This window comes from Pleuronectes platessa, chromosome 7 (genome assembly GCF_947347685.1).
Source record: "Pleuronectes platessa chromosome 7, fPlePla1.1, whole genome shotgun sequence".
In the NCBI taxonomy this organism is placed as follows: Eukaryota; Metazoa; Chordata; class Actinopteri; order Pleuronectiformes; family Pleuronectidae; genus Pleuronectes; species Pleuronectes platessa.
The window spans coordinates 14,077,317-14,104,371 of NC_070632.1; the positions used below are offsets into that span (position 1 = coordinate 14,077,317).

The 27,055-nt window shown below is 43.0% G+C and overlaps 1 protein-coding gene across 1 annotated transcript in view; it reads right to left on the minus strand.

Moving 5' to 3' along the window:
- Positions 1 to 203: 203 nt before the first annotated feature.
- Positions 204 to 27,055, minus strand: part of tln2b (talin 2b) — a 79,151-nt gene continuing 52,299 nt past the window's right edge. The window contains 31 exon segments of the mRNA XM_053426429.1: positions 204 to 2,317; positions 3,907 to 4,032; positions 4,119 to 4,301; positions 4,704 to 4,766; positions 4,857 to 4,982; positions 7,389 to 7,513; positions 9,146 to 9,251; positions 10,363 to 10,470; positions 10,949 to 11,134; positions 11,658 to 11,774; positions 12,937 to 13,062; positions 13,509 to 13,692; positions 14,171 to 14,337; positions 15,352 to 15,498; positions 16,133 to 16,252; positions 16,367 to 16,468; positions 17,200 to 17,346; positions 18,408 to 18,578; positions 18,703 to 18,804; positions 18,918 to 19,050; positions 20,023 to 20,204; positions 20,917 to 21,057; positions 21,208 to 21,369; positions 21,565 to 21,708; positions 22,595 to 22,717; positions 22,842 to 22,931; positions 23,386 to 23,479; positions 24,009 to 24,148; positions 24,644 to 24,841; positions 25,388 to 25,507; positions 25,895 to 26,103. Of these exon segments, the coding sequence (XP_053282404.1) occupies positions 2,189 to 2,317; positions 3,907 to 4,032; positions 4,119 to 4,301; positions 4,704 to 4,766; positions 4,857 to 4,982; positions 7,389 to 7,513; positions 9,146 to 9,251; positions 10,363 to 10,470; positions 10,949 to 11,134; positions 11,658 to 11,774; positions 12,937 to 13,062; positions 13,509 to 13,692; positions 14,171 to 14,337; positions 15,352 to 15,498; positions 16,133 to 16,252; positions 16,367 to 16,468; positions 17,200 to 17,346; positions 18,408 to 18,578; positions 18,703 to 18,804; positions 18,918 to 19,050; positions 20,023 to 20,204; positions 20,917 to 21,057; positions 21,208 to 21,369; positions 21,565 to 21,708; positions 22,595 to 22,717; positions 22,842 to 22,931; positions 23,386 to 23,479; positions 24,009 to 24,148; positions 24,644 to 24,841; positions 25,388 to 25,507; positions 25,895 to 26,103 (4,271 nt within the window). The 3' untranslated portion in view covers positions 204 to 2,188.

The window sequence follows — 27,055 nt, forward strand, 5'->3', positions numbered from 1 at the left end:
GAACAAAAAAACTCACATCCACTGTGTCCTTATTTGGTGTGGCGGACTTTGCCAAAGGCTCCACTCGAACATATTTCTCCAAACATCCACTGACCCCTCTGACTCAACTACGAAGGATAACACTGACATCTGCAGGAAAGAATGTGGTATGACATCTAGAAATCTCTCGTGCGCTGATGCGAAACAAGGATAAGGTAACGAGATGTTTTGAAACTTTTTTATTTTTTGGTGAATACAAAAAATACTTTTGTGACCAGATAAATATTATACATACAGCATTAAATCATAAAACCAATGCAGTCTGTTAAAGAAAGCACAACACCGATTCATAACAGGGCTACTAATGGTTTCTATTTCCTGTTTATACTCAGACAAATCAGTAAGACAATATATTTCAGGGTAATTCTTACATTTACTGATAAAAACAAATCTTTTTTTTTTATAGTGATTAGACGATGAAACAAGGAAGTTAATCAAACACAAATTGCCACATGCTCATGGAATGCAGTCTAGTGTTAAGAGTTCTGATATGGTCTCTGAATCCGAAGGTATCCACGGATGCCCTTTTTTATTATATATCAGCATTATAACATTGGAGGCAGGTATATAGGTCACCAGCCAAGGCATTGTACTGTATGGCAGAGGGACTCGGTGACAGTTTATTAAGACCCCGATGGGCATCAGCATGGCATCATGTTCTGATCCAGAGAGGAAGAGGCTCAGGCTCCAAACCGGGCCTGATCTTCAGCTGCTCACAGGACAGACTCGAGTAAGGCACTAGTACACGATGCAGACCAGACACTGGCACGGACAGACTGAGGAGATGAAGTGCGTAACATTTCCAATATATAACACGTTAATATACGAAAGTGAAGGAAATTATTGGATCAGTTTCCTCCATCAGAACATCCTTCTGCTTTGTATGTGACGGAAGCTTTAAATTGCCTTCTTCAGTGCGTACGTTTATGATCAGTGCAAAAATGTATTTCTTGTGTCATTCAGGAGGGCAAAGCCAAACGTCACTGCACGTATGCAATCGACCAACCAGTGACAGCGCAGACCCTCGTTAGTATCTTGCTAGAATCGTTGTATTGCTTTTGACCGCCAGTCCAAAGTGAAAATACCGTTGCCGTAACAGCGGGGTGACGAGCAGGGAAAATAGCTGTATGTGAGTGTGTGTATGTTTGCGTGAGTGTGTGTATGTTTGCGTGAGTGTGTGTGCAGTACAGCGGGCACCCAAACTAAATCTGGCCAGTGTTACAGGGAGAGGGATTAATTCACGAGAACGAGCAGGAGCAGACGTGACACACAATGTAAACATATATCTTCCTTACACAGCCCTGCGTAGGTGAGGCTGCGGGGGCTACATGAGGCGGCCCGACTCACACAAGGAAAAGACATATTTGGTCACATATGTCCTTAGAAAATGTTGTCAAGAATAAATATTTTATAGCAATTGTTGGCCGGTGTTCAGAATCCTTGATTTGAAATGATTTATCCAGATGATCAGCAATTTCACATTTTCAATAGCAAAATACAAGTGACTTTCCACTCTATACTACTCTATTGGTTAGTAGCGTCATTGATATGTATAGACATTATGGTGCATGCAAAGCAGTGGTGAAACGAGGAGTCCCTCCTCCCTCCGCTTTCTCTTAACCCTCGGATGTTTTTACATAGGATGTTGGGAGTACAAGCCATGGACCCTAAGGTTGTTTGGAGGCGTCACCAGTTCATTTCCATTGGCTCTGAACCTTCAACACTAATAGAACATTCAAAGATTATAGAGGATTTCTGCATTCATAACATCTCAAATTCATGATTGTAACAGTCAGTAATGCTCATGATGGAGTAACACTCACAAAGCAATAACACATTAACCATACAACTTTATCACACTTTCTCAACCTGCTCATATTAACAACTTTTTCCTTATTGAGTGTCTTTAACTGACAAATACACACACACACACACACACGCTGACACACACATACGCACACACACACACCCACACACAAACACACTACAGAGCACAGGCACTTGTTGTTCTCACCCAACAGGCCTGATTCAAGTGCTGTATATTCCTCGATTATAAGAGAGTAAAGCAGCCATTGATACATTGGCAACATCAGCCTATGACGAGAGGGGTCTTCATCAATGCAGCGCACGTCCTTCCCCGCTCGGCCCCTCAGCCCTCGTCCTCCCTCAGCTCGCTGGGCAGGAACTTGTACTGCTGCTGTCGGATCTGAGCCAGCTTCTTACGGGCTTCCTCCAGCTCCCTCTCCTTCCTCAGCATCTCCTCCTGAGCCGCAATGATCTGAAGAGAGCGGGAGCAGCAAATACATGAATCGTGATTTCGCTCATTCTAATCCTGTTCCTGTGGACAAACGACAAATTACTTTACTTTTAAAAAATCGATTAGGATCTAAACCGAAATTTGAAAATATACAAATACCCCATTTCTTATGAGGATAGTCTTTGGGTACATGTCCAGGTATTTGGACATGTACCTTTGTTTTTTTGGCAGTGACTCCAGCACATTGAATTTCAAAAGCCAACACTAACTTTGAGCTCACACTGCCCCCTTGCAGCTTTAAGGGGATTTACAGCGGATCCAAAGAGCTATTTCCAACTCACTTGAATGGAACTGTGGATTAGAGGACATTTTTCTGTCTGAACCCGTCCGGAGCCCGACGCCGTTAAAATCAGCTCCGTTTTTGTAGCCCTGTCTCTGACACACATGGTTATTGTGGGTAAAAAAAGATCCGCCTAGCCAATGTGACCGAACCCAACCCAAATATAATTTCAAAATGTTTGTCTCAAAACCTGGACCGGCCAGTCGAATCCCGACTCTCCCCGTTTGGCTCAAATGGGGTATTCACACTATACTGTACATTTAATCTCTACCATAACAGTGTAGGTGTTGTAGCCCTTTTGATACATAGTCCGATACTAAAAGAGAAAATCTAGGAAGATGACCCTAAAGAAGATGTACACAAGGGAAACATGCAGGTTTTTAAGGACAACAGAGAACTGATCTCTTGTTCAATCCAAATTGAGCATATGCTTCCATGTCAGGACAACATTGACCACGAAAAGCCTTTGCATGTAAAATTAAGGCGGATATTATGGCTGTAAACACAATAATCGATATTTAAAGCTAATAATAATGACATGGTCTCAGAGTATAATGTTTTTTGTTATATTTGTTATCTTATTTCTTACAGCAGAGGAAATAAAGACATCCTCATATTGTTATTTTACAAACAGTTTTCAGATGGAAGTTGGAAAAGATAGTTAGGATTAGGTTATAATGTTTTGAAAAACCTAATAGAATATTTATTTGACCTTTTTTGTCATTTAAAAAAAAGATAGTGGTCTATCACACAGTCTCTATAGAGATAATGTGTCTAAATCTCCCCTTTGTGCAACACCGATCAGACATGAGTGAGACAGCGAGTCTCATTGGTAAAATAGAGAAGCTGACAAGATAACGCCTAGCTGGGGTTCACCACTGACTGAGAAACTAATTTAATCAAGATGAAAAGCAAAGCTTCCTCTAGCACCCTGCAGTTCTGGTGAAAAAAACCCAGACACATCAATAACTGTCAGATTTTCAAAGAGATGTAAAGGAAGCATTCTATCTGCTGTAACAGGAAGATGCTGAAAGTCGGCTAAAGGAGGATGTTTTGCAGCTGTGGGTGTCGGGCAAACCTTCTAAACAGCTTGGAAGTGAAGCTGATGAGCCCTTTACCCACAGCAGCTCATCACAACCTCAGTAAAACAACAGTGGCATTTCAGCGCATCAGCGAGAGCCGCACACGTTCAGTGAAAAGGGCAAACCACACAATGGGGATGATCTTTCCTCCGGGTCTCTCATGAAGACCTTTCAGGGTTTTGTCTCACCTGAGCTATGCCTCCGACGAATTTGGTCTTCACCACCACGCTGTCGTCTTCGGTCTTGTCAAATGCTGCTTTCTGAGCCGCCTTCACCAGGCTGTCTGAGGCTCGCTTCACGGCGTTCCCAGCAGCCTTCAAACAGATCGTCTCAAAGTTAGCACGCACAAGATACACACAGTTTCCATGGACAAATAAAAACGTTTCAGTTTGAGTATTACCTGAAGTCTCCTCATGGCTTCAGAATCCTGGTCCGCCTTCACCTTGCAGGCGACCAGCAGCTGAGCTGTGGAGGCCGCCACCTGTTTGGCCGAAGAGATGAGCTTCTCCTCGCTGGCGTGGCCCTGAACCGAGGCGTTAGCCGACTCACACAGGTTGCTGGTGGCTGCCGCTACCAAACGAGCCTACAGCGAGCCAAGACAATCACAGTCATTACCTCCCGTGAAGAGGTTTGTTTCTTCGTCTGTTAGTTTGCAGCATAACACAAAATCGACCTGTTTCTGCCGATGTTTGTTAACTTTTCAAGGAATACTGCAGAGATCTTTAAGAAAAAAAAACATCTAATATCTATGAATATGTGAAGTTCTGTGTGGATCTGGATTTTGTGGAAATTTTTATGGGGGGGGGGGGGGGTGGGGTGAAGTTTATTTATTACTGTATATCAGAGAATGAATATTTTGCCTGTGTTTAATGTAAACAGTTTGAAGAACATCTCATCTCAATCCATACAGAATATGTGATGAAGTGGCCAATTAGCCTAATGGAGGTATAGACCCTTATACGAGTAATTTTTCACAGCCTCTTACCGCTGATATGAGACCTTGTGACCACTGGCCATCATCCACTGCATTAGCTAGATTGGATCCCACCTGAGGAAGGGTCAGAGGAACAAGTGATTGCATTTCAACATTAGATTTACACTAGTACGTTCATCTTTCTGAGTGGGTGTGTAAACTGACCTTCCCTTGTGCCACCAGTTCTCTCTGTGCTGCCGATGCAGATTTAACCAGAGCACTAGTTGCTGCAGCGATGGACTTAGCAGCCTCCAGGATCTGCTCCTCAAAATCCAGCGTCTCATCTGCCTGCTGGGAGGAAAACCACATATCCACTTAAGACTTAAAGCCATAGAAAGAGTCAATTATTATTTCTGCCTGTTACAATTTGCTTACACTTTTGGAAATCGGCCATCATGAAGGGCTGAATATTTTTATTCCCAGAAAATATTTATTACCACCACAAAGAGGGTAATGTTTTCGTCTGCGTTGTTTTGTTTGTTATTTAGCAGATTTACACAAAAACCACAAATCCTAGATGGATTACCACAAAATGGTTGAAGGACGTGGTTCTTTTATATTGTGAGAAAGGGCCTTTTTAATTTTTACACTTTCATGGATTTCACCGGAGTAATTCATGGATCTCGATAAAAAAAAAATCTGGCGTGTTTAGGGGATCCAAATGAAAGATGAAATAAAAATGGTTTCATAAGGGAGGTATGCACTCTACTGAGAGCCATTCTAGTTTTTCTATTTATTTATTGGCCTACAAATAAGAGAATGTTTTCATGCCACGATTATAAAAATACTTTAATCACCTCATGAAATATCCACTAAGTGCTTGTGTTTTATTGCAGAATATAATCTCCCCTCCTACTTTCCTAAAAACCTCAAATCCCCAGAATAAAAACAGAGTCCTTGTTGGTAGCTATACGCCCCCAAGTGCAACCCATGATGTGTAAACTGCCCACAGAGCACAATCATGCTGGATCATTTCTCGGTGACAACAGAGTGACATCTCGCCATGTTTCCCAAACCTGAACTAAAACCCAGAATGAAGATCACAGTGTATCAGTTCAGGGACAGTCTCTGCCTTGGGGAGTCAACAGCATCTGATTGACCTCCATAAACACTCAAGGCACACGTGGCTGGAGACAGGGCGGGACACTGTAGGAATATGTTTGATATATAGTTGGACTGAATAACAACCTAATATATCAAACATATCAGACAGAGCCCTGCAGAGAAGGCTTCCAGGTCTACAACGGCTCAGAGAGGGGGGGGGGAAGCATGCCGGGGGGGCAGGAGAGTCCTCCCCACACCAGTGCAGGGTGGTAGGGATGAAGATGGAGAGAAGAGAGGGAGTACAGAGAAGGAAGGAGGGGAATCCACACTGTGTGAGATAAAGTCATGTAAATTTGATGTGAGCATAGATTACATGGTAGCTTTATACATCAAATAACTATTAATATTACTCCCTAAAACTAATAGATTCTGAATTAAATTTAAATCATATATGTTGTTCTTTATGAGTTAATACTAGGGGGGACTACAGAACTTGTATAAGGCAGATCCAGGATTTTGTGGCAAGATTTATAAACTTGCTCCTTATTTCTCACAAAGTAAATCATGGATCTTTATAAAATAATCAGGCATGTTAAGGGGACTGATTTTTATGAGTATGTGAAATTTGGTGCAAAAATTTAATTCAGAGTGGACACATTTGGATTGGGTTTTATTGAGGCACAGTTTTATATGAAAGCGTAGCTGAGAAAAAGAAGTAGTAAGGTTCAGCGGTATCCTCCTTTAAATAGTTGAGTTGCTTCCTATTAGATCACTAGAGGGAGACACTGACATCTAAAAGAGGAAAAGCCTTTCACTCACTAATCCCCTTCTCATAGATGCAGTCTGTAGCTGTGGGATTATAGTCTGAGACAGAGCATTATATGGTCTTTATTAAAACTGGGGTAACCTAAATATGCAGTCACATGGGCGGAGGGTGAAACTGACAATCACTGTGTACAGGAGGAGGAATAGAAAAAGGGGGACACACAGGGAACAGCACCAGGATCTAACTATATTCAGTCTCCGGATAAACAACACAATCATCATGCAAGAGCACAAATCACAAACACAGTCCCATATTACATATAGAACAATGTGAAATAGATTTCCCTATCTTTATCCTTTTATTTTCAACATGCTGTAAAGTTGTTTTGTCTTTCAGGAGATGAACAACAGCATGAAAAAGTCTCCCTGAGCGTGGAAATGAGGAACACTGCTGTAAAACAAAGGAAGTAAGTTCTCTCACAACAGTTCATTACACATTTGAACTCATTCCAACACAAGCTCCAGGACCCAGCAGTGCAATTGTGTCTCCTGGCAACGCAACTCCAAATAATGTCCGATAGTGTGTTTGAAGAAAGTTTTCCGAGCATTGCATGTTTGCTCACCGGACCAGCTGTCTGACTCAACACAGTGTGTGTGTGTGTGTGTGTGTGTGTGTGTGTGTGTGTGTGTAACAAAGACATATTTTCTGTTTCTCCTTTTATGATGATCAAATAGCAGCTCAGTCACTGAAAAAGACGACTGCACTTCAAAGTCGGTGTCACCTTTTCCCTGCCTCTGCCCCGTTGCACTCTCCCCTGCTGACTAATGGCAACAAGCTGCGTGTGCGTTTGTGTGGGTGGAAAAGGGCCGAGAGAGGGGCACTCATACCTTGGGCTTGGCCCTCGGTTTCAGCTGCTCCAGTTTCTTGGCGGCGGCTTCAATGGACGCCGCGGCTCCGAGGAGCTCGGTCTCAGCGATGACAGTGGGGTCCTCGGGGTCCACGCACTCTGATCCTGGAAACAGGGAAGCGCACACGCCCAGAGGCTGGTTACAGTGTGTTTATCTACTGCAGGAGGAGAATTCCGCTAATGACAATTTCAATTCATTTTGCAAGATGATGTAATATGAATGATAATAAAAAACTTTATTTCCATTGCGAATTTGAAAACCAGAGTAACAAGGTTCTTCCCAAAATAAAATATAACGCCCATAACTTAGCAATGGGATAGAACAAATCAGAAAAAGAACAACAATACGACAATAAAATGACAACAGAAAACTATTAAATAAAAAAAATACTACTAAAAAGTAGAAATGCTCGTCTATACAGGTCAGTTTTCATCCGCTTACAAGGGGTCAACATTCAACTTCAACCAGATGTTCGTTTCTCATGCACTAATCTGGACATCACACAGATGTTAAATCTCAACTTCCTTCTACAGCATCAGAGCTCATGAGCTCAAAGAAACTATTTAAAGTCTAATGTCTCAAAGGTAAATAAAATAAACTCAAAGTTGGAAGAAGTGCAAATTCGATGGATCATTGTCTTTTTATAGGTTTTTAAGCACCTATTAAACGGAGCCGTTTGGGAACAGCTTGGTAAAGCAGATGGAACGATGTTTTCATAGATTACGTCGAGCTCTGGGGAAATCTGTTCTATAACCCCCCCCCCACCCCTCCAAGCCTTCATCTATTCCCCTACACCATCCCCTCCCTCTCTCATTGTGGCTCTATGAAAGGTGATCTGAGGGAACGAAACACACTATATCCCACTTACCTCCATCTGAGGCAGCAAGAAAAGAGCAGGGGGGAGAGAGAGGAGAGAGAGAGAGAGAGGGAGGCAGAAAACACATGGGACATTAGGGAGGTGAAGTGGATAGCCCCGCTGGGTCTCAGGCTGAACGCTGAAATCTAATTCTCACCCAAAAACAATCTATTACCCCACATGTGGCAGTGCAGTTTCTGGAGGAAGCAGTGGAGTGTGTTTGTGTCATAACAATCCCACACAGCTTCATTTAGGACAATTTGCAGGGCAATCGCTCTGCGGTAACATTTCAATATCGCAAAGTGATTCTCCTGACCTTTATTAAGGATGGAGGCAGGTTTGACTCACTAACACAGTCATATTATTCATGCACTGGAGGATTAGGCCTCCTCTGACTAATCTCCAACATCCAGTAATTTATTTTGTATTCAGGTCGTATCAAACTGGGTTGGCTCCTAATGGGAATCCCCTTTTTTTTCAACTCGCTCTTTTCTGCAATCTCAGTTTTTCCAGTTTTACACAGCAGCAGCGTTCACTGTCGCAGAGTCATTTCAAAATTAAAAAGCTGCTGCCTTGGAAAGCACACGAGCCTGTGTAAAATTCATGACTCTGAATAAAATAAATTTTCACGGAGTAACAAACACTTTGAATGATAAATATACACAACTTTCATGTGTGTCAAATGGGCCATACAATCCTGACATCGCTGAGAACTGGGTCATGGACAACTTACTTTCTTGTCAACCCAAACTCTTGTTTGTGTGTGCTGTGTAAGAGTGTGTGACAGTGTACATCTGCAGTGTGTGTGTGTGTGTGTGTGTGTGTGTGTGTGTGTGTGTGTGTGTGTGTGTGGTGTGTTTTTGTGTGTTTGTGGCCTCACCTTTCATGGCCTCTGCTGTCTGGACGAGCTCGGTCACACACGCTGCCACGTGTTTGGAGTGCAGGGCCAGATGCTGTTTCTGCTCCGGTGTGGGCTTCTGCAGCACCTGACAACACGAGGGCCCAACAGAGGCACACACACACACGTGCACACACAAAGATGAATTGGAAAGGGAAAGAGATAGCGGACATTAAACATCTGTATCTGTTCTGTCATCTTTCAAATGAAGCTTAATCATAAATTACATTTAGAGCCTGAACGATATGGATTTTTGGGAATATTGATATTTTAGGAAGTAGAGCATTTATGATAATGGTATATCGGCCGATGTATATATTACAAAATGTTTTAATAATTCCTAAAATGTTGTTATCAAGGATTGATATTTAACAGTTTGAGCATACATTTTATAATACATAACAATAAATAAAAAGAAATACAATCAAATATATAGGTAATAAGCAAATAAATCTTATTCGCAAAGCAAACATTTTCATTAACACCGTATTGATCATTGTAAACATCCATAACATAAATAACAATGTCCAACACCCAAAGGATTTTATTGCATTTTCTGTTTATTCTACAAAATAATTTTTCATATTAGCACGTCTGCAAATATAAATACTGAAACTGATATGTCTGTGAAAGGGACAATCGAATAAAAAACAATGAACCAGTCATTATGAGAAACTCTGAAGCACTAATAACTGAAACTAATAATAAATTACCTGACCTGACAATTATTCACTCCCTAGGTAAATCAATTAGTGTGGCCTAGTTAAATTAGTTTTTTTGGTGACTTGAGAATCTAGTTTACTTTTTATCCTTTCTTTATATTTAACCATTAGTAAAACATATTGCTTTTAAGAACCTAATGTTGAACTAAAGAATGTCTTATACAACGAGGTGCTCAGAAATTTAATAATGTAGAAATTATGTATATGCAGGCAGACTGCAGACAGAGAAAATCATTTTAGTCCTGTCCTTCCTTCTAGTCATTCATGAGTCCGACTTTCTGTTATCAGGTTACAGTGACTTTTCACTTAAATGCAGAGTGTGAGCTACAGGAAGCCAGGAAAGAATTGACAAGCATCACAGGATATCATCTTTGAGAACAGACCTGTGACAGAGAGGACCAGAAACCACCTATACATAGCTGGAGACATGCACAAGCCAGTTCCATTATTTATTTATGAGACATGTTTTATTCTAACCTGCAGCACTTGCTCCAGAAGGTTGATGTATCCGCTGGTGCACTCAGATCCGTACTGCAGGGCCCTGCTCCTCAGTTCCTCGCTGACTTCTTGGTGGAACGCTGCTTGCTGGAAGGGTGAGAAAACAATGTGGTATGATAAATAAAAAAAAAGGATAGAAGCATTGTTCCCAGTGGATTTTTTGGATTCAACACAGATCCTGATATCAAAGTAAAAATGCGCTACACAAGGTTTGGGAGAATCATCACATTATTATATTTGTGCAGATGTAACTAGTGCCAAATATAGATCAATTAAAAAGGTAATAAAATCTCTAATGATGTGATTATAATGCTTTGGTTTAAAAAAAGCACAGCCTATGATGATCTGGTTCCCTCTGTTTCAACCGTTCTCCAGTCGCTGAAGGACACGACTGATGCTACAGTGCACGACATTGAGAAAGCGACTGAGTCACTCTCAGCGAGAGCAGTGGACTGGACTCTCGTGTCCTACTTGCTGTCAGTCGGCCGGGCTCATGTGTTCCCTGGCAGCCTAGACGCTGCCTGCGTGAGGCCTAGAACTAGGCAGGGGCGGCGTGGATTAGCACCTTGCACGTAGTCAGCATATCGGTGATGGCTTTTCGGCTCAGGTTGGCAGTGGCGATAACGTCCTCCTGCTGTGCAGAGTTCCCAGCAGCCACTGCCTTGGCCGTCGCTATGGTGATGCCCTTCGTCATGCGGGTGAACACCTCGGGTGTGGTGGACTTGTCCGGGACGTCCCTGGACTGGAACACCTGCCGGAGTGATGAAGCACAGACATAGGTTGGGAGAAGGCATGGACGAAGCTCGGACATGTAAATAGAGATTGGAACATTTTCTTATAAGAACTGAGGTGCACACAGATACTGTGTAACTTAGGAAAGTGCAAACAGAAAATCCTAAAATGGGCAGGAGTATAAACTAGAAAGTTAGACTGTGAATTTGGCTTCGGCTCTTGGCAAAGCCTCCTCTCCAGCTGGAGGTCCTCCGATAAGCAGGAGCAGTAAATTACCAAAAAAACACTTAAAATCTTTTTCCTTTCTCACTCTGCCTTTTTCTACCACCAAGACCATAACAAGAGCTGTGAGAACCCTGCAGGGGCTGTGAGGAAGGAGGGAGAAAGAAGCTGTACCGACAATAGAGGGAGGAAAGTACAGAAAATCTCTGAGAAATAGAAACAGATATCCCTGACCCTCTTGGAGCCGGCTTTGAGAGAGGTCATGGTTCATCTCCCAGTTCACCACAGAAGAAGTGGGTTGGCCTGTCAGGCCCTCTCACCGTCAGCTCCTGCTTGATGCACTCGATGGTGGCCTCCAGTGCCCTCGTCCCGCGAGTGGCTTCATCCTCCACTGCCTTCACTGTTTTCAGAAGAGACGTCACGTTGGTCACCATGACCTGTGAAACAAAGTAATAATGAGCCTCGCTGTCAGACCAGGAGGTGGAGCTGTTTCTCTTCGGCTGCAACACCTTATATTGCAAACTCATTTCTGTCTCCTCTTTCACTGATTCTGTTAGAGTGAATAAAGGCTACATGTGTTAAGGATGCTCATCAAATGGAAATTAAACAATCAGCCACTGTAGAAAGACACAGGGTTTATTTCAGAATTAAAAGAGGCTGATTGAGTGCTGGTTATACATTTGATTTACTGACACAGGGAATTATAAAAATACAATTTAAATTTCACATATTCTGTTCAATCTAGGCTGCATTCCGCAAAGTGAATATTATATGGTTTGGAATTTGAGCAACATGATCAGCAGGAGTTGGAGAGGGTCGCTCTGGGAGGTCACCATATGTTGGAGGAACAGAAACAATCTGTCAACATGGCCGGGGTCATGGGTGGCCCTAATTCCATTTGGATGAGAAAACATGAGAAACTCGAGTAAAATAAATAAACTGAGGAAGTTTTCAGGACTTTAACCATAACCACTACTTTGTCAAAACATAACCTAAACATAACATAACCTTACCTTAACCTTAAACATGTTTTCATCTTTATATTAAATTATACATTATGGGAAGTTGCTTTTTGTCCCCATAAGGGAGACAAATCCCCATAATTTAACCATAAAAACAGGTTCAGGTAGTGATAACAAGAGTAATGTACCTGGACCACATACATACAACACACACACACACACACACACACACACACACACACACACACACACACACACACACAGACACACACACACACACACACACACACACACACACACACACACACACACACACACACACACACACACACACACACACACACACACACACACACACACCACGCAAAATGTTCCTCTTTGTAATAAGTCCAGTCCCACACAAAGATAAAGCAAATCAAATACACACCCTGATAAGAACGTTCATATCCTCCCCGAGCGCACATTGTTGCTTCCAAATATGTGAAACTAAACACAGCTCTAATGAAAAGCCGGCGTTTGAGGAATATCTCCGTTAAAAAGTATTAACTGGACAACAAACTGGAGATCGCATCAGTGAGATCCATACGCAGCTGATCCAGATATGACAGGCGTTTGTTTGAGCCCTGCGTTCTTTTACCTTGGCCGCGCTCTTCAGCTGATACATGGACGGGTCGTCGGCTGGCTTGCCGGCGGCACATTTGGTGGCACCGATGAGTTCCGCCAGAGCTTTGGCCACGTCGCGCACGGCATTTATCAGAACCACCTGCGGGGAGATGGAGCTGGAATCAATACGGCACAATGGTCAGAGTATAGGTTTATCAGCTGCTCCCCGCGGAGAGGATTTAACACTGCAGCCCTTATCACTCCCACCTCGTCATGATACTTCAGACTGAGTGAGGGTCAGAGATAGAGGCATATACACACAGGGAAAAGAAGAGGCACAGTGTGTATCAGATGAAACTGCAATTACACAGAGAATATAATGCCGGCTGAACAGATAGATAGAAGTCATTCACTGTAAATTACTAATACAAGAGAAAAGAATAATGACAACAAAGCTCCCTGCAGCAGGATTAAAATGTAATGTCTGGGCTTTGTTAAAGATTCAAATCTTTAACTAGAAATAAATGCATACAACAACATATGGCTGAAGCATCTGTGGTTGTATCAGACGCTCTTTAGTCTAAATGTGTTTTGGTATTACATCACCTGTGTCTCAGGATCCTCAGAGCCCATACTGGTTGCTCCCAGTTTGACCACCTCAGTGAGCTGGGTAATGGTCTTGGCTGAGGACTGGGCAGCCTGGGACAGTCTCTCCGGGCTGGATGCGGCTCCAGCCACCAGCAGCTTGGTGTCCTCCACCAGCGCCTTGGCCGTCTTCAAGATGTTCTCCCTGAGGGACGGCACGGGGGACACATTGTTTCTCAAGCTGCTACACACTCAAGCTCCAGCTACATGAAAGGAAGCTGTTGTGTTGTTTTTTTTCTGCTCCAATCATGTGTTTATTAAGGGCACTCATTAATTATGTGAAATGAATGAATGCTGTACTTCCTCTGAGTGAGTCATCGCAAGAAAATGATGAAGAGCATCAGAGGGGCAATGGATTCCGTGCACGCAGTTCATACCTCAATCAGGCAACGCTAACTTTTTTTTGTAATTATGACATCTCATAATAATGTCGTCATAGCAAAATATACACAATAAGATGACGAATCATAAGTAATTCATAAATCATGTTGCTAATCTTACCTATTCATTTATGGCCCATATCTAACACCATTGAATGCTGCTCTTTTTGGCGATTACAGCTTTTCATTTAGTATTATATACGTTTTGCTCTGCTTCTCTTGTTTGAGTCTAAGTCATCGCACCTGTGGTCGGCAAAGGACTCTTCATTCTCAGGGCTCAGTGTTCCAGCTGAGGCAAACATGATGGTGGTGTCCAGGTCAGCGATGATGCCAGACACAGCACTGGCTGCTGTGATGCAGGCCTGGGTGCCTTTGTTCCCCGCCTGCAGTGCTGACAGCACCAGGGACACCTGGAACATGTGAAGCATAACATTAGATATGCAGAGAAAGTCTTTCAAACATATTGTGTTCAGACCAGGTATAAATTACACCAGTTTATACCATGTGTTGAATGACTCCAATGGAATTTCTTTTGAAATTAAAAAGCAAAAATGCTGGTGGAGCTCTAACAGTGCAGGTAAGCTGGGCTGAAAACGTTGGGAGTGAAACATCTGGACAAGCCGGATTAAAGCCGGAAGCTCGGACTCGACAAGAGAGCAGGGCATTCGTTACATCAGAGTCTGCTGCAAAATCACATTAACTCAATGGGCCTCAGTCTGCAAATCATATAACTCCCTGGAAGACTGGTGTCTGCCCATCTCTCATAAACAAACAGAAGGCCCTCAGAGGAACAAGCTTCAAATGTCAGCAAACATGAGACCACAGATTCTGAATGTTTTACATGAGCCCTGAATCAAATTATAGCCACAGAGCGGAGAGACAGTCTAACATGTGAGCAACACTGGCTAAATGCTACCAGGGTCAAAACAGGGAGACGCTAGTATTATTAAATGCACAGTTTGAGGCTGGTCAGGAGAATATGGTCTCATGACTGGAACATTAATAAAGTAAAGTACGGGTTGTTATCGCCTAAAACCGCATTAAACCTATATTCTGATTACACTACTAAATTAAGGCTGCAGTTTTACAGTGAAAAATAATGAATAATAAGTAAAGTGCAACGCCTACTTGCCTGCTACAATATAGGCTACACTTTCCTAAATCTTGCACACACTTACAAATTCTCTATCACATTATTTAAATAGGGATGTACTGTAAATACAGCAGCGGCTCTGGCAGATGCAGGAAATATATTTCATTAAAATGCAAATTCTGAGTTGATGCTGCTGCCAAACTTCAAACAGCCAAGATTGCAAATTATTACAGTAAAAATAGACTTCCCTTAAAAAGGCAAGATAAAAAAAAAACATCTTCCCCCTGCATGGGATAATGATGCCGTACCAGTACCCATCCGTATGGCTCACCTTCTCTGTGACGGCGCGGGCACACTCGATGAGCTCCCTCTTGGAGAAGCTGTCCGTGGGGCTGAGCTGCAGGGCCCCCGCCTTCTGAACCAGGTAGATGCAGCCATGGCCCAGCTCTAGCACCCGTGACCTTATTTGGAAACCAACCTGAAAAGCATAACCGAGCATTGACTTAGACCACATCCGATCGTCTCATCTGTGCACTCTCAGCGTACTACAGGATCACAGTCACGCCCCCCCACTGGTACGTCTCTTATCCAGCGAGTGGATGAAAATGATGTCAAGCACCATAAGAGCGGGAATGTTGGCACTACACCTTTTAACTTCCAGATTGAGATTCACGGGTGGGTGGTGCTTCATCATGAGCATCACTATAGGCTTTTGGACTTGTAGAAGCACAATGTCGCTATGGTTACTAGCAGGGTTTCTAGCAGCCTGTTATATACAAGCTATTTATAACAGTTGTGCACTTATAAGGGCAATGTTTCCATACATCGCTTGTCCTTTGGATGATACAGAAACCAGTGCTGATTGGGTAAGTTTCTGTTTGATCTCAGGCTGTCTGGAGAAGTCTTAAAAATGGACGGCACATGAACAAACAGCCATCATCTGCCCCGCTCGGTTTGTGAGCAAATATATGAAAGTATTCCGGGTGAAAAATACAGATCGGAGCTGATTTCGCAATCTGATATTAGAGGGGAACCTTAGTAATCTGTTCAATCTTAACAAGCATATCATTTCCCCCCACATCCTCTATAGGACAGAGAACACGGCTTCTCACCTCCTCCGGCTCTGCAGTAGCTGCAGCAAGACGTCCTTCGTGTGCTAGCTGTGCATAGTCCACTGTCGCCTGAGAGGCAAGGCCACCGAGCTCCTCAGGGCAGGTCAATGACTTTGTCATCTGGCCACAGAGAGAACATACATCATCAGAGGGCTCAGGTTAATGCTTATCTTCTATTACTCACACATAGTGTCATCGTAGTAGATCGAGCGTAGATATCCCCGGCCCACTCACCATCTCCTGTGCAGTGATGGCGATGGCCTTGGAGAACTTCACCATGGTGGTCTGGTAGTCCACAAAGGATCCTTCGGGTTCAGGTGGTGTTCCTTCATCAAGCTGTGAAGAGCAAACATTTAGTTTTATTTCAGGGCTCAGATAAATGTATTTCTCACATACACACACACACACACACACACACACACACACACATACTTGTGGTGGGATTACAGAAGTAATATGATACAATATCATTTATAATATTTATTGTAGAATATTATTCTTGTTAATGATCATTTATTTGTTCATTAGCAGTTTGGTTCTGGTCCCTGATGCCAGGATGGTGCCCAGTAATATTTTTTGAATATCACATCTGATGATGACAATATGTTAATAATGTATTATTATGCTATAATCTTGAAAATAATCTGCCCTGAATCCAAAATATATTTATTTTACTATGGTCGCCTTCCTATGTTTAAATTGAGTGTAAAATAGTAAGAGAAGAGTAGAAACAATGACAATGAGCTAAATATATATGTCTGAGACAGTCAATTATTCACTGCACTGTCAAGACATTGACATGTTCACCAGCAGGATAGGTGACAGCTAACATCATCAGTCCACTATGGATTTGAAACTTGTCATCTCCTGGACTAATGAGAGTCATTGAAAAGGACACACTCGCAGCCCCCCCGCTGTGGAATCCCCCTCACAGATAACGCTCATTTTGTCTTCAGACAGATGAGCCAGGGAATATGTGTCAACCTGAAATCCATATAAACCACCTGAGCAGACATCACACATACTTAATCTGCATTCTCTATGAAAATCCACGCACACACACTCACCCTGCCCATGGACTCGGCGATGGACTCCACCATGCCCCCCACCATGCCCCCCTCACTGGCTGCCTCGTTCAATGTCACCATGATGTCGTCCACAGCCTCCTTCATCAGCTGGGATGCTTCAGAGATGGCATCGTGGGTGTGGGACGCCTGGGGACACAGTTGGCTGATTAACGGTTCTGTGACACTGTCTCGGTTTGGACAGAAAGACGTTTATCAGTGCTGGGCCGAGTGTCCTTACAGCTGTTACTCAGCGTCTCACTAGAGGACACTTCACCAGGCTGCATCCTTGGTCAGTTTTTTACCACTGTATTTTCTAAATCTGAATAAAGTCAACATGTTATATGAGAGTAATATATAGTACATCATAATGTAGCTACACACAATTAAGAAAAATAAATAATTGTACAGAGCAGAAAATCATTTAATCATATACTGACTAATGATGCCAACCAGAGCGGGTTCAGTCTCCCCAGGTGTTCCTGACATATTACATTCCCAATATATGAAATCACCATGACCTTTGACCCCTTGATCTAATGAGGTCATCTTTCAGCGGCAACTGGTAAATAATAGGAAATAAGAAATTCCCTAAAGGCTGACTTGAGATATCATGTACATGGTGAGGCCACTGGGAATTTTGACCTTTAACCACCAAAATGGTGGAACAAGGTGTTCTAAAGATAACATGTTCACCAGGCAAAAAAAGGTTTTGTAAAGTAACCGTGAACTGGAGCTTTGACCTCCAAATTATGATCAGTTTATTTTTGAGTTCAAGTGAACATTTGCACCAGATGTTACAAAATTCCCTTTGAGTGTTCACAAGAGCAAGAACTTGACGTTTGACCTTTTGACCTTTTGACCATCAAAATAGAATCAGTTCATCTTTGAGTCCAAGTGAACCGTTAAACCAAATTTGAAGAAATCTCTTCTTGGGGTTATTAGAATGTGTTCTTAAATTGGGACAGACTGGCTATAAAAATCTTACAATCAATTGTAACCGATGTGGAAAGCTGCTGTAAAAACCAGTGAGATCCATTTTTATCTTGTGACACAACTGTGCATTATTGTCTTAGGCAAACAATGAAGTCATGACAAATTTAAACGCAAAATAAATGTAAATCACTGAAGAATCTCTTTCCAAACAGGTCACAGATTTAACGATCTGATGGCTTTGAATTGATAAACCCAACTATGTGACTTCTAGGTACCTTCGGATTTCCCCCGCCTTCCTTAGCAGCGTAGAGCATCTGCAGGGCCGACTCCGACAGGGTCTTGGTCTGGTCCAGGATGGTCATCTGCTGCTGGTGGTCATGGAGCTTGGAGGCCAGCCCCACTGATGCCATGATGAGTGGATCGAAGTAACTGGCCAGCTGAGTCACCTAGGAGAAGGAGTTTTAAGAGAACTGTCTGAGGAAGGATTGAATCACAAGATAGATCAGACAGAACGGGGGTTTTCTATCTCAATCCAGAGTGGATGAAGGGATAAATGATCAGACCGGGCACCTTGTGTCCTAGTTGGGCAGCTTCGCCTCGGGCTGTGGTGGAGACAGGATCAATCAGATGCCCAATCTCCTGCACAGAGGATGTCAGCTGCTCCTGGAGCGCCTAGTGAGTTACAATGGAAAAGAATTACAGCATAAGTCCCAACAGAAAGGGTACAGATCCCATTAAGGTTTTTGTCTCGGACAAGATAGAGCTGATGGGGTACGTGAACTCACTTCCAGGGAGATATCATCTCTGCAGGGCAGGGTCTGCCCAACAGAAGCCAGGGAAGCTTGCTCAATGTCCCGGATACACTTATTGATGTTATCAATGGAGTAATCACACTCCCTCTGTCCTGGTGCCTTGTCCCTATCACCAGAGATATTGAACACATTTAATTACATGTATTTACCTTTTTATTCAAATGAATATACAGTATAAATATAGAAAATACTAAAATTTAACACAGGTAAGAATAATTTACATTAAATATTTTGGGAAATTACAGTAAAGCTATTAGTGTGGCTGTGGCTCAGGAGATAGAGGGGTCTTTCACTAAGGGTTAGCATGCCAAATTATTCCTTTGACACTGAACCCTAAATTCTAGCTGACAGCTCTTACGTAAATGTGAAATACAAAATCAAACACTGTAGGTGTGTGATTGGGTAAAACACTTTGAGTGGTCGATAACACTAGAGAAATGCTGTATAAATGCAGATAAACCATAGCACTGCTGTTAGATAAGCAAAAAATACCAGAACCTCTTAGACTTACTGATTAACAGGTTACATCTAGTTTGCTTACTCTATAAAAACTTAGGAATTTGTTTGTCAGGATCAATGACTTCCTGAATTGTTGTAGTGAGTTTGCCTGGCAACCATCTGCCACTCACGTCCTTATGCTAAGCTCAACTAATCAGCCACTGGCTTTAGCTTCATATTTAGCATTGAAAGATGAGAGCTGCCTCGAGCTTCTCATCTAAGTCTCAGCGACAAAGTGAGACAACAAAAGAATATGGCCATAGCTTTTGTGAGAATAGTGACGTCTGTGCATGTGTGTGGAGGATGATGATGAAGATGGAAGTCGTTGGAGGCAACTAACTTTGGTGAAACATGTTTCAGATCCACTGTCAAAAATCCTCTCAGCACTGTTCTCTTTTATTCTCTCTAATGTATTACAAAACCGCATGAATCTCAGCATCTATAAACTAATGCTGCAATTTGCCTGTCTGAGCAGATGTCGCAGTATAAAACCTCAGCAACAGGTTCTGTGAGCAAACCTTCACAAGCTTTGATTCAGGATAAACCTGCTGAGACGGAAGTGGTAAAGATGAGTACAAACCGAATGGAGGTGATGAGGCTCTTGATGGAGTCAGACACCGTCCTGGAGTGGCCAGCCAGTATGGACCAGGTGGGCGGATCTTTGGGGTTGAGGACGAGTGAGCGGGCTGTTTCTAAAAGGTAGGTGGAGCTATCGAGCATCGAGCGGGCTGAACGCACGATAGGCTCCTGTGCGGCTGAGCCCTGTGGAGGTGACAGCACAAACAACAGTTTAGATTACCACATCAACAATGAACAACGCGGGCCACATTGGTACGAAAGACTTGTTAATATTTCTTGACGACTTTGGAGAGATCAGAGGTGCAATCAAAGGGGGGGATGAGATTAGAAAGGCAGCTTTACACAGACGGGGGAAGAAACACCTTTAGTCTTTATGATCCGAGCCAAAGCCTCCCTCGACAATTAGATTAACAAGCTGAAGATTAGAGCAGCTGTGCTGTGAGAGAGTGCAGTTAAATGCTGCCCTCCAACAGATTACAGCCATAAAGCTTTTTGGAGGACTGTGCGAGGACTGCTCCGCTCAGATTGAAAAATAAAAACCCATTTTTCTCCTGAAGTCTTTCTCGTTATTAAAAGAAACAGGAAAATGGGAGCTCAATCCAATTCCCTGCTATGTTCGCTGTACAAACCTTTTGTGTTGGCTCATGTAAGAGTTCCTTTTTCAAATGGATCGAGTGCACACAGTCACAAACACAAGCCATTAAATCCCTCTGAAGAGAAGTTTCCAAATTATCTTTCGGTAGACGGTTGAACATTTACAAATTGGAGGATTCTGAGAACAGAGGATGTCGTAAAACATCGTCGTCCATTTTAAATCAGTGCAGTCATTTGCAACTGTGGAAAAATGAAAAAAGAACATTGTAAATTATAAACAAGCATCAAACTGACTGAATACCTCATTGCTGATCTGTGCCGGGATGCTAGCAAACTCGGGGTTGCTGGCAAAGGTGGAGAGGTTTTCTACAGCCTCAAGGAGTGGGGTCGTTGCAACATGGCACCTGTTTCTGTTGTCCTCCGAAAAATCTCCATCTAAGCCCTGAAACAGGACAACGCCATCTCAATATTTGTCCAAATTGGCTGTATTTTTGGACGTAACTGAAATATACACACATCCACAGCGTCTCACTCGATGAAGAATTTCTGTAACAAATTTACACTCAACGTTTTGATCAGTTGGAGAGATGACCTTGATGGTTTTGACGAGGTTGGCTGTGGTGTTGGCCACCTCTTTGGCTGACTGGACAAACTGTCTCCTGGCCACCGGGTTGGAGGTTTTGGAGGAGGCCAGGCGGCAGGCGTTACAGAGAGCTGAGGTGTGTTTGGCTACAATGGTTGCTGCAGACAAGACCTGACAAACGGATAAACACCATCAAGAAGCAGAGTTGTATAAAATGAGGCATAACGATGAGGTGTGCCGGGCAATTTATTTACCACATTGGGATCGATTTGAAGGTTTTCCAACTTAATGATCCATTCAACTTATGACACAACAGATCCATACCAGGGAATGGCTCTGTAAAATATTCCAGCCCTGGCCTCTTACCTGTGAAGGGCTGCTGGCAGGGTCCACTAGGTTCTGACATGCCATCTGTATAGCCTGGTGGGCCCGAGCAAACTGAATGGGATCCACCAGCCCCTCGTGACCTGACTGACTGTTGGGGTCAGACACACCTACAAGATAAGATGCCTAAAGGGCAGAAAACAGAAACACTGTTATACTAAAGATCACTTTGCCACTAGACAGGTCTTTTATTGTTCTCCAAGACTCTGTTATCACACTCACACATGTGGTCCATGTTCTCTGTCTTTCAGAAATGAGCACATGAATACATGAATAGATGCATACATAGATGCATAGTGTATACACGCTGCATAATAGGGCATCTTACTCAGAGATCAGCAGTGGAAACAAATGATTTGTCAAAGTGTGACCTTTAAGTTAGGCCAACTGAATCTTGCTGGGAGCTGATGATGATCATTTTCAGCTTCAGGGGAGGGAGTCTGTAAAACCCCCTAATGAAACCAGGGGCCTGTATGATGAAGCAGGCTCCACTTACCCAAGATATCTTTTCAAATTCTGGCCACCATGAATAAATCTTTTTACGAAGCAGGTTAAAACTGTCTCGTTTAATTCTTGGTTCTTCTAGTCGGCAACATTTCATAGAACCAAATGCAGCAATCTCAAAGATATCTGCTAAACAAGCATCTGATCGTTGTTTTGAAAAAGGGTTTATTTGTTTATTGTGCACTGCAGGTGTCGAGTATTGAGTGACGCTTTAATTCTGTGCCCGGCAATAAAAGTTAATCCCATCATATCCGAAGCCTTTAATCAGAATACTCGTGGTATGTTTCTGTTTCTTATTGGTGACATTTTCTGAGATGAGAGCTTACTTTTAATTTAAAGTAAAAAAAAATGACAAGGCACCACTTCACATCCTGATTAAAATAAATGTTTCATGAAGGAAGTCTCAATGGTTTTCAAAATCTGCTCCGGAAACAAAAATATTACAGATGGACGAACAGACGCAGAAAGGGTTGATCGATAAATTCAAGCAGGCAGTCTCTGATCTCACCTGTCCTGCAGCCTCCGTCAGCCCACACAGAGCTTTGGACGCCACACCCACACTCTCCCCGAAGGCGACCACGTCACCCGTCTTACAGTGCTGTGAAATACCTGCCATCGACTCTCCGAGGACCTGAGGCATTTGGAGACGGAGAAGTGTTCAAATGCAAAAATAGGATTTCCAGCTGCCCTCGATGTAGAATATCTCTCTGACAGTTAAAGTATACAGTGCCCGCAATTATTCTAAAAGCTAATACCTTTGAATTTTCCATGACGCTCTCGATGCAGTCAAAGTAGGAGAGCTCGCTGACAGGCTCGTTGGGATTATTTAGGAGTCCTCTGACAGCCTGTGTACGGACACATGAAGAAAATGTTAATAGTTATACACAATAGAGACACCACTGAACAACGCTGCTCTGAGACCCTTACACGTTTATCAGCTATGGAAATGAGATCTGAAATAGCAAACACTATAAATGTAAATCAAGCTGATTCTAATACACTGCCTTGATAAATCCTGATAATCAAGGCTTTTAAATGCACGGGGTTGTTGTAATTTTCAGTTATTTGAGCTGAAGTGAATGTAGGCTTCAGTATGCAAAGTCCTTTTTTTTAACTGGGGAACTCATGCTGTTAATGTATCCTTAAGTGTAATCAAATACAAAATACATGGAAGACAAGGGTAGAAAGATACTCCTAGTTTCTCTGATGGAAAACATCCAGTACAGGCACAGACAACATAAACCAGGTCTGTGAAGGTTTGTATGTGAGTGTGTGGTACGGCGTGTGAGGGGCGGTTACCTCCAACTCCCTCAAGGCGTTGTCACACTCCTTTTGTCCCGCTGCTTGCTGGGTACAGAGCGTGATCAGCTGGTTAATACTCTCTGTCACCGCCCTGAAACACACACAGGCAGCAACACAAGGCTTTTTAGCTCTCACATGTGTGTCCCCCCCCCCCACATGCACGCATAGCCTGGCTTCACTCACACTCACTAACACATGCTTTTAGCTCTCATCCTCAAGCTGCGATAGGCAGACGCAGGAGTATCGAGACTGTCTCGGGTTTGCGTTCAGCCTTGCTGAGCAGAGACATGCTCTATCCAAGGCTTCCATCTTCCTAATTAGACAGAGAGAAGTCAGTCAGGCCCGAAGCCCTGCGGGACCAGCTGCTTGGCTTCTTTCCACCAGGGGGAGGATACACACTCCCTGCAGCAACGCTGAGCAGACGCAGCTCGGGAGCAGCATACAGATGCAGCGGTGGAGACGTTTTCTGACATTTAAGTGCAAAATTTTTTACACAATTTGCCACAAGTGTGAGTCTGGAAACAGTTCAGTGAATTAGCAAAGACTGCAAGATCTTAACTAACAGCAATTGAGGAGGATATCAGATACAAATCAGGGGCCGTTTGCATGTTATCACACACCTTGCTGCCACAGAGAGAAGATTCTTCGCATTGGCTGCACCTGGATCCACAGACAGTGACTTGGCAGCCAGCAGCAGTTTACTGGACGCCATGGAGATATTCTTCAGATTACCAATGACCTGGATCTGGTCATCTTTGCTCTGTACAGGAAGACATTTTTTTTTTTTTAAAGATGGATTAGAAACGTAGTCAAAATATACATTATTTGGTTATTAAAGAACGACATATTGAAGAGAATGCTCCCACTGAATCCCAACTATCTATATCCCCTTTTCTCTTTTAGCAAGAGAACTTTGTTGTCATGCTACATCAACTCCAATCCCTGATGATCCTGGCAAATTAATGAGCAAAATAGCCAGAACAAGAACTTCACAAAATCTCATTACCTCTGACTATGTTAGTGCTCAAGGGGACAATCATTTGCCTAAGTGAATCAGATTAAAAGATCTTATTAACATATCTTAGGTACTAAAGTGACACAGAAATATAAGGGTCAAAATCTCAGTGTTTAAGATTTCATGTCCATCAACGGGCTGAGCACTCGACTCTCTGTGTGAAATAATGGGTGAGTGTGTTAATCGATGAACTGTTTCAATGGAGTGGGTTATGGGGGGTTATACGATCATGAAACCTACTTGAGTGTGTCCTGCCATCTCGACGCCAGCATCGAGGAACTCGTCAAAGTCTTGGCTGAACTTGCCCGAGGCCGCAGCCAGCTGGCCGCTTGTTCCTCGAGAGGAGTGGACGACCTCGCCTGCAGAGTGGTTGAGCTCAGCAGCCGTGTGGTTCAGATCAGTCTGGGCCTCCTGGAATGTCTTACTGCAGAGAGGCAGCTTCAAAGACAGGACTCGCATTAGCCACACTGTGGAGTATCATCCGTCACGTAAAAAATGGCAATACCCTGAGCGATTATGGGGTGACATCTCAAATGTACTGAAATGGTTTGTGTTCAAACACATATAAACTATCATTTCTGCACTGTGAGTTGTATGCCTCCACCAACCAGTGCTGTGTCAGTCTAAACATTTACCATTGAAATCTTACATCTTTGACTCCATGTAACAACTGGTCATATTTTGAAGAAATTCCCGACAAGCAGACTTGAGATATCATGTTCAAAATACCAAAAATGTGTTTTGTGAGGTCACAATGATATTTAATTGATCACCAAATTCTAATGAGTTCATCTTTTAGTCCAAGCGAACGATCGAACAAAATTTGAAAGGATTCCCTCAAAGTGTTTGTTAGATATCGCGTTCACAACGGAAGAAACGTGTTTTATCCCTTGGGATAGAAAGGGACAACCCAAACAAACTGCTTAAAGCATAAGGCATTAAAAATAGCAACAAATCTTTGAAATAAAATATGTCAGGACGTACAATATCCACCAGCAGCTTCTTGCTGGCCTCTCCAATGCTCCTCAGGGCCATGTCAACATCCTTCTGGCCTGGCAGGCAATTCACACAATTATTCAGGGAGTGCGACACCGCTTTGGCCACCTGCAACACAGCACATCACTCTGTCAACACATTGTCCATTTGTCATTCTCACAATGTGCAACACAATAACCCAGATCAAAGCAATACGGGGAAAGACACAAGTACAAATTGGGCTGACAGTGGAGCACAGTAATCTGTGACACTAATTTATGCTGCTGTCACAGATATAAGCCAAACAATATGTTTATCCTCTGAGGGAGAATGAGCAGTTTTACACTGGCGCTCCTGAGAGAGAACAACCAGGCGAGAGACAAAGTAGAGTGAAAATAGCAACGCTCAGAGGGGATGATCGTTGTGGAAAGAAACTATTTTTACAAATCAGTGAGGGAGAGAGAGAGAGAAGAACAAAGTGACTGCTGCATGAATATCACTGTTTCTGTGATATACCTGCGCCAGTCTCTGCTGACTCTCAGCATCTCCGGGGTGAACCAGGGCCTGGTGGGCTTCGTGGATCAACATGGCCGAGCCCTCCATGACGCACTGGGCTGAGTCGAGCATTGCAGCAGCAGCCTGCGGCTCCTTGGTGCTGGCTGCCACGCCCCTGGCTGCTTGGGCCAGTGTCCTTAAAGCCTGGGCTGTCTCTCTGGCAGCCACACCTGCAAACAACCGGCCACACACAGCAGGAGATATCATACTGAAAACCAAAACATATAAATATAATAACAGATGATAAACTGACTGCTCTATATGTGCTACAGACCATCTACTGTGTTGTCTATAGATGTATTACAGGTATACTATTCTAAAATACAGAGGAGATAAGATGTTCTCTTTCTCCTCTGCCGTACCTTTTAATGTAGTTACAATAAGAAATCATGTTTCTGCAGAAATCAAAACTGACACCACACTAAACACATTCATTTCAAGCTCATTACCTTTGCTTTGCAGCCTCCTGTTTAAGCAACACAAACTGAGACCTACGTGCATTCCCTGTCCTCTTACTATAATTGTAATAGCATTGCTGAAATGAGCCGGCGGGGGTTTGGCGGTGCCACGCTGCGAACAAAACTGATAAAAAAATGCCCTCATTGTTTAAATAAATTAGTTAATATAATAAAGATGGCCCCCACATGGGAGCTGCCCTTAACTTATTATACATACACAGAGCAGATGAGAAAAAAAAGAGCAGCAAATTGCATCAAATTGCATTAGCTCGCCAAGTGGAGCCATTTGCTGATGGAATGTTAAATGTGGTGAAAATAAGATTAATGAGCACATTGAGCAGCGAGTGGCACCCTGAGCCCCAGCATGGAGCGCTGCTCTGGAGCATTGTTAGAAAATGTTATTCTCTATCTGTCTTCATCTCTTCTCCCCTGAGATCTTCAATTACGCCAGAATGGACGGCAAAATGGCCGAGGCAGGCTGGATTCAAAGGGCTCAGTTTAAGGCCATTGGTAGCAGCACAAATAAAGGAGTCGTGATTTTCTCTACCTGCTCCATCTCCACACCGCCATTTCCAATACAATACAGGTTACAGTCGGTAATCTAGGTATATTTATCATATCCATCACCTCTTTTTTAAAAGACAACTGACATAGACAGAAATAA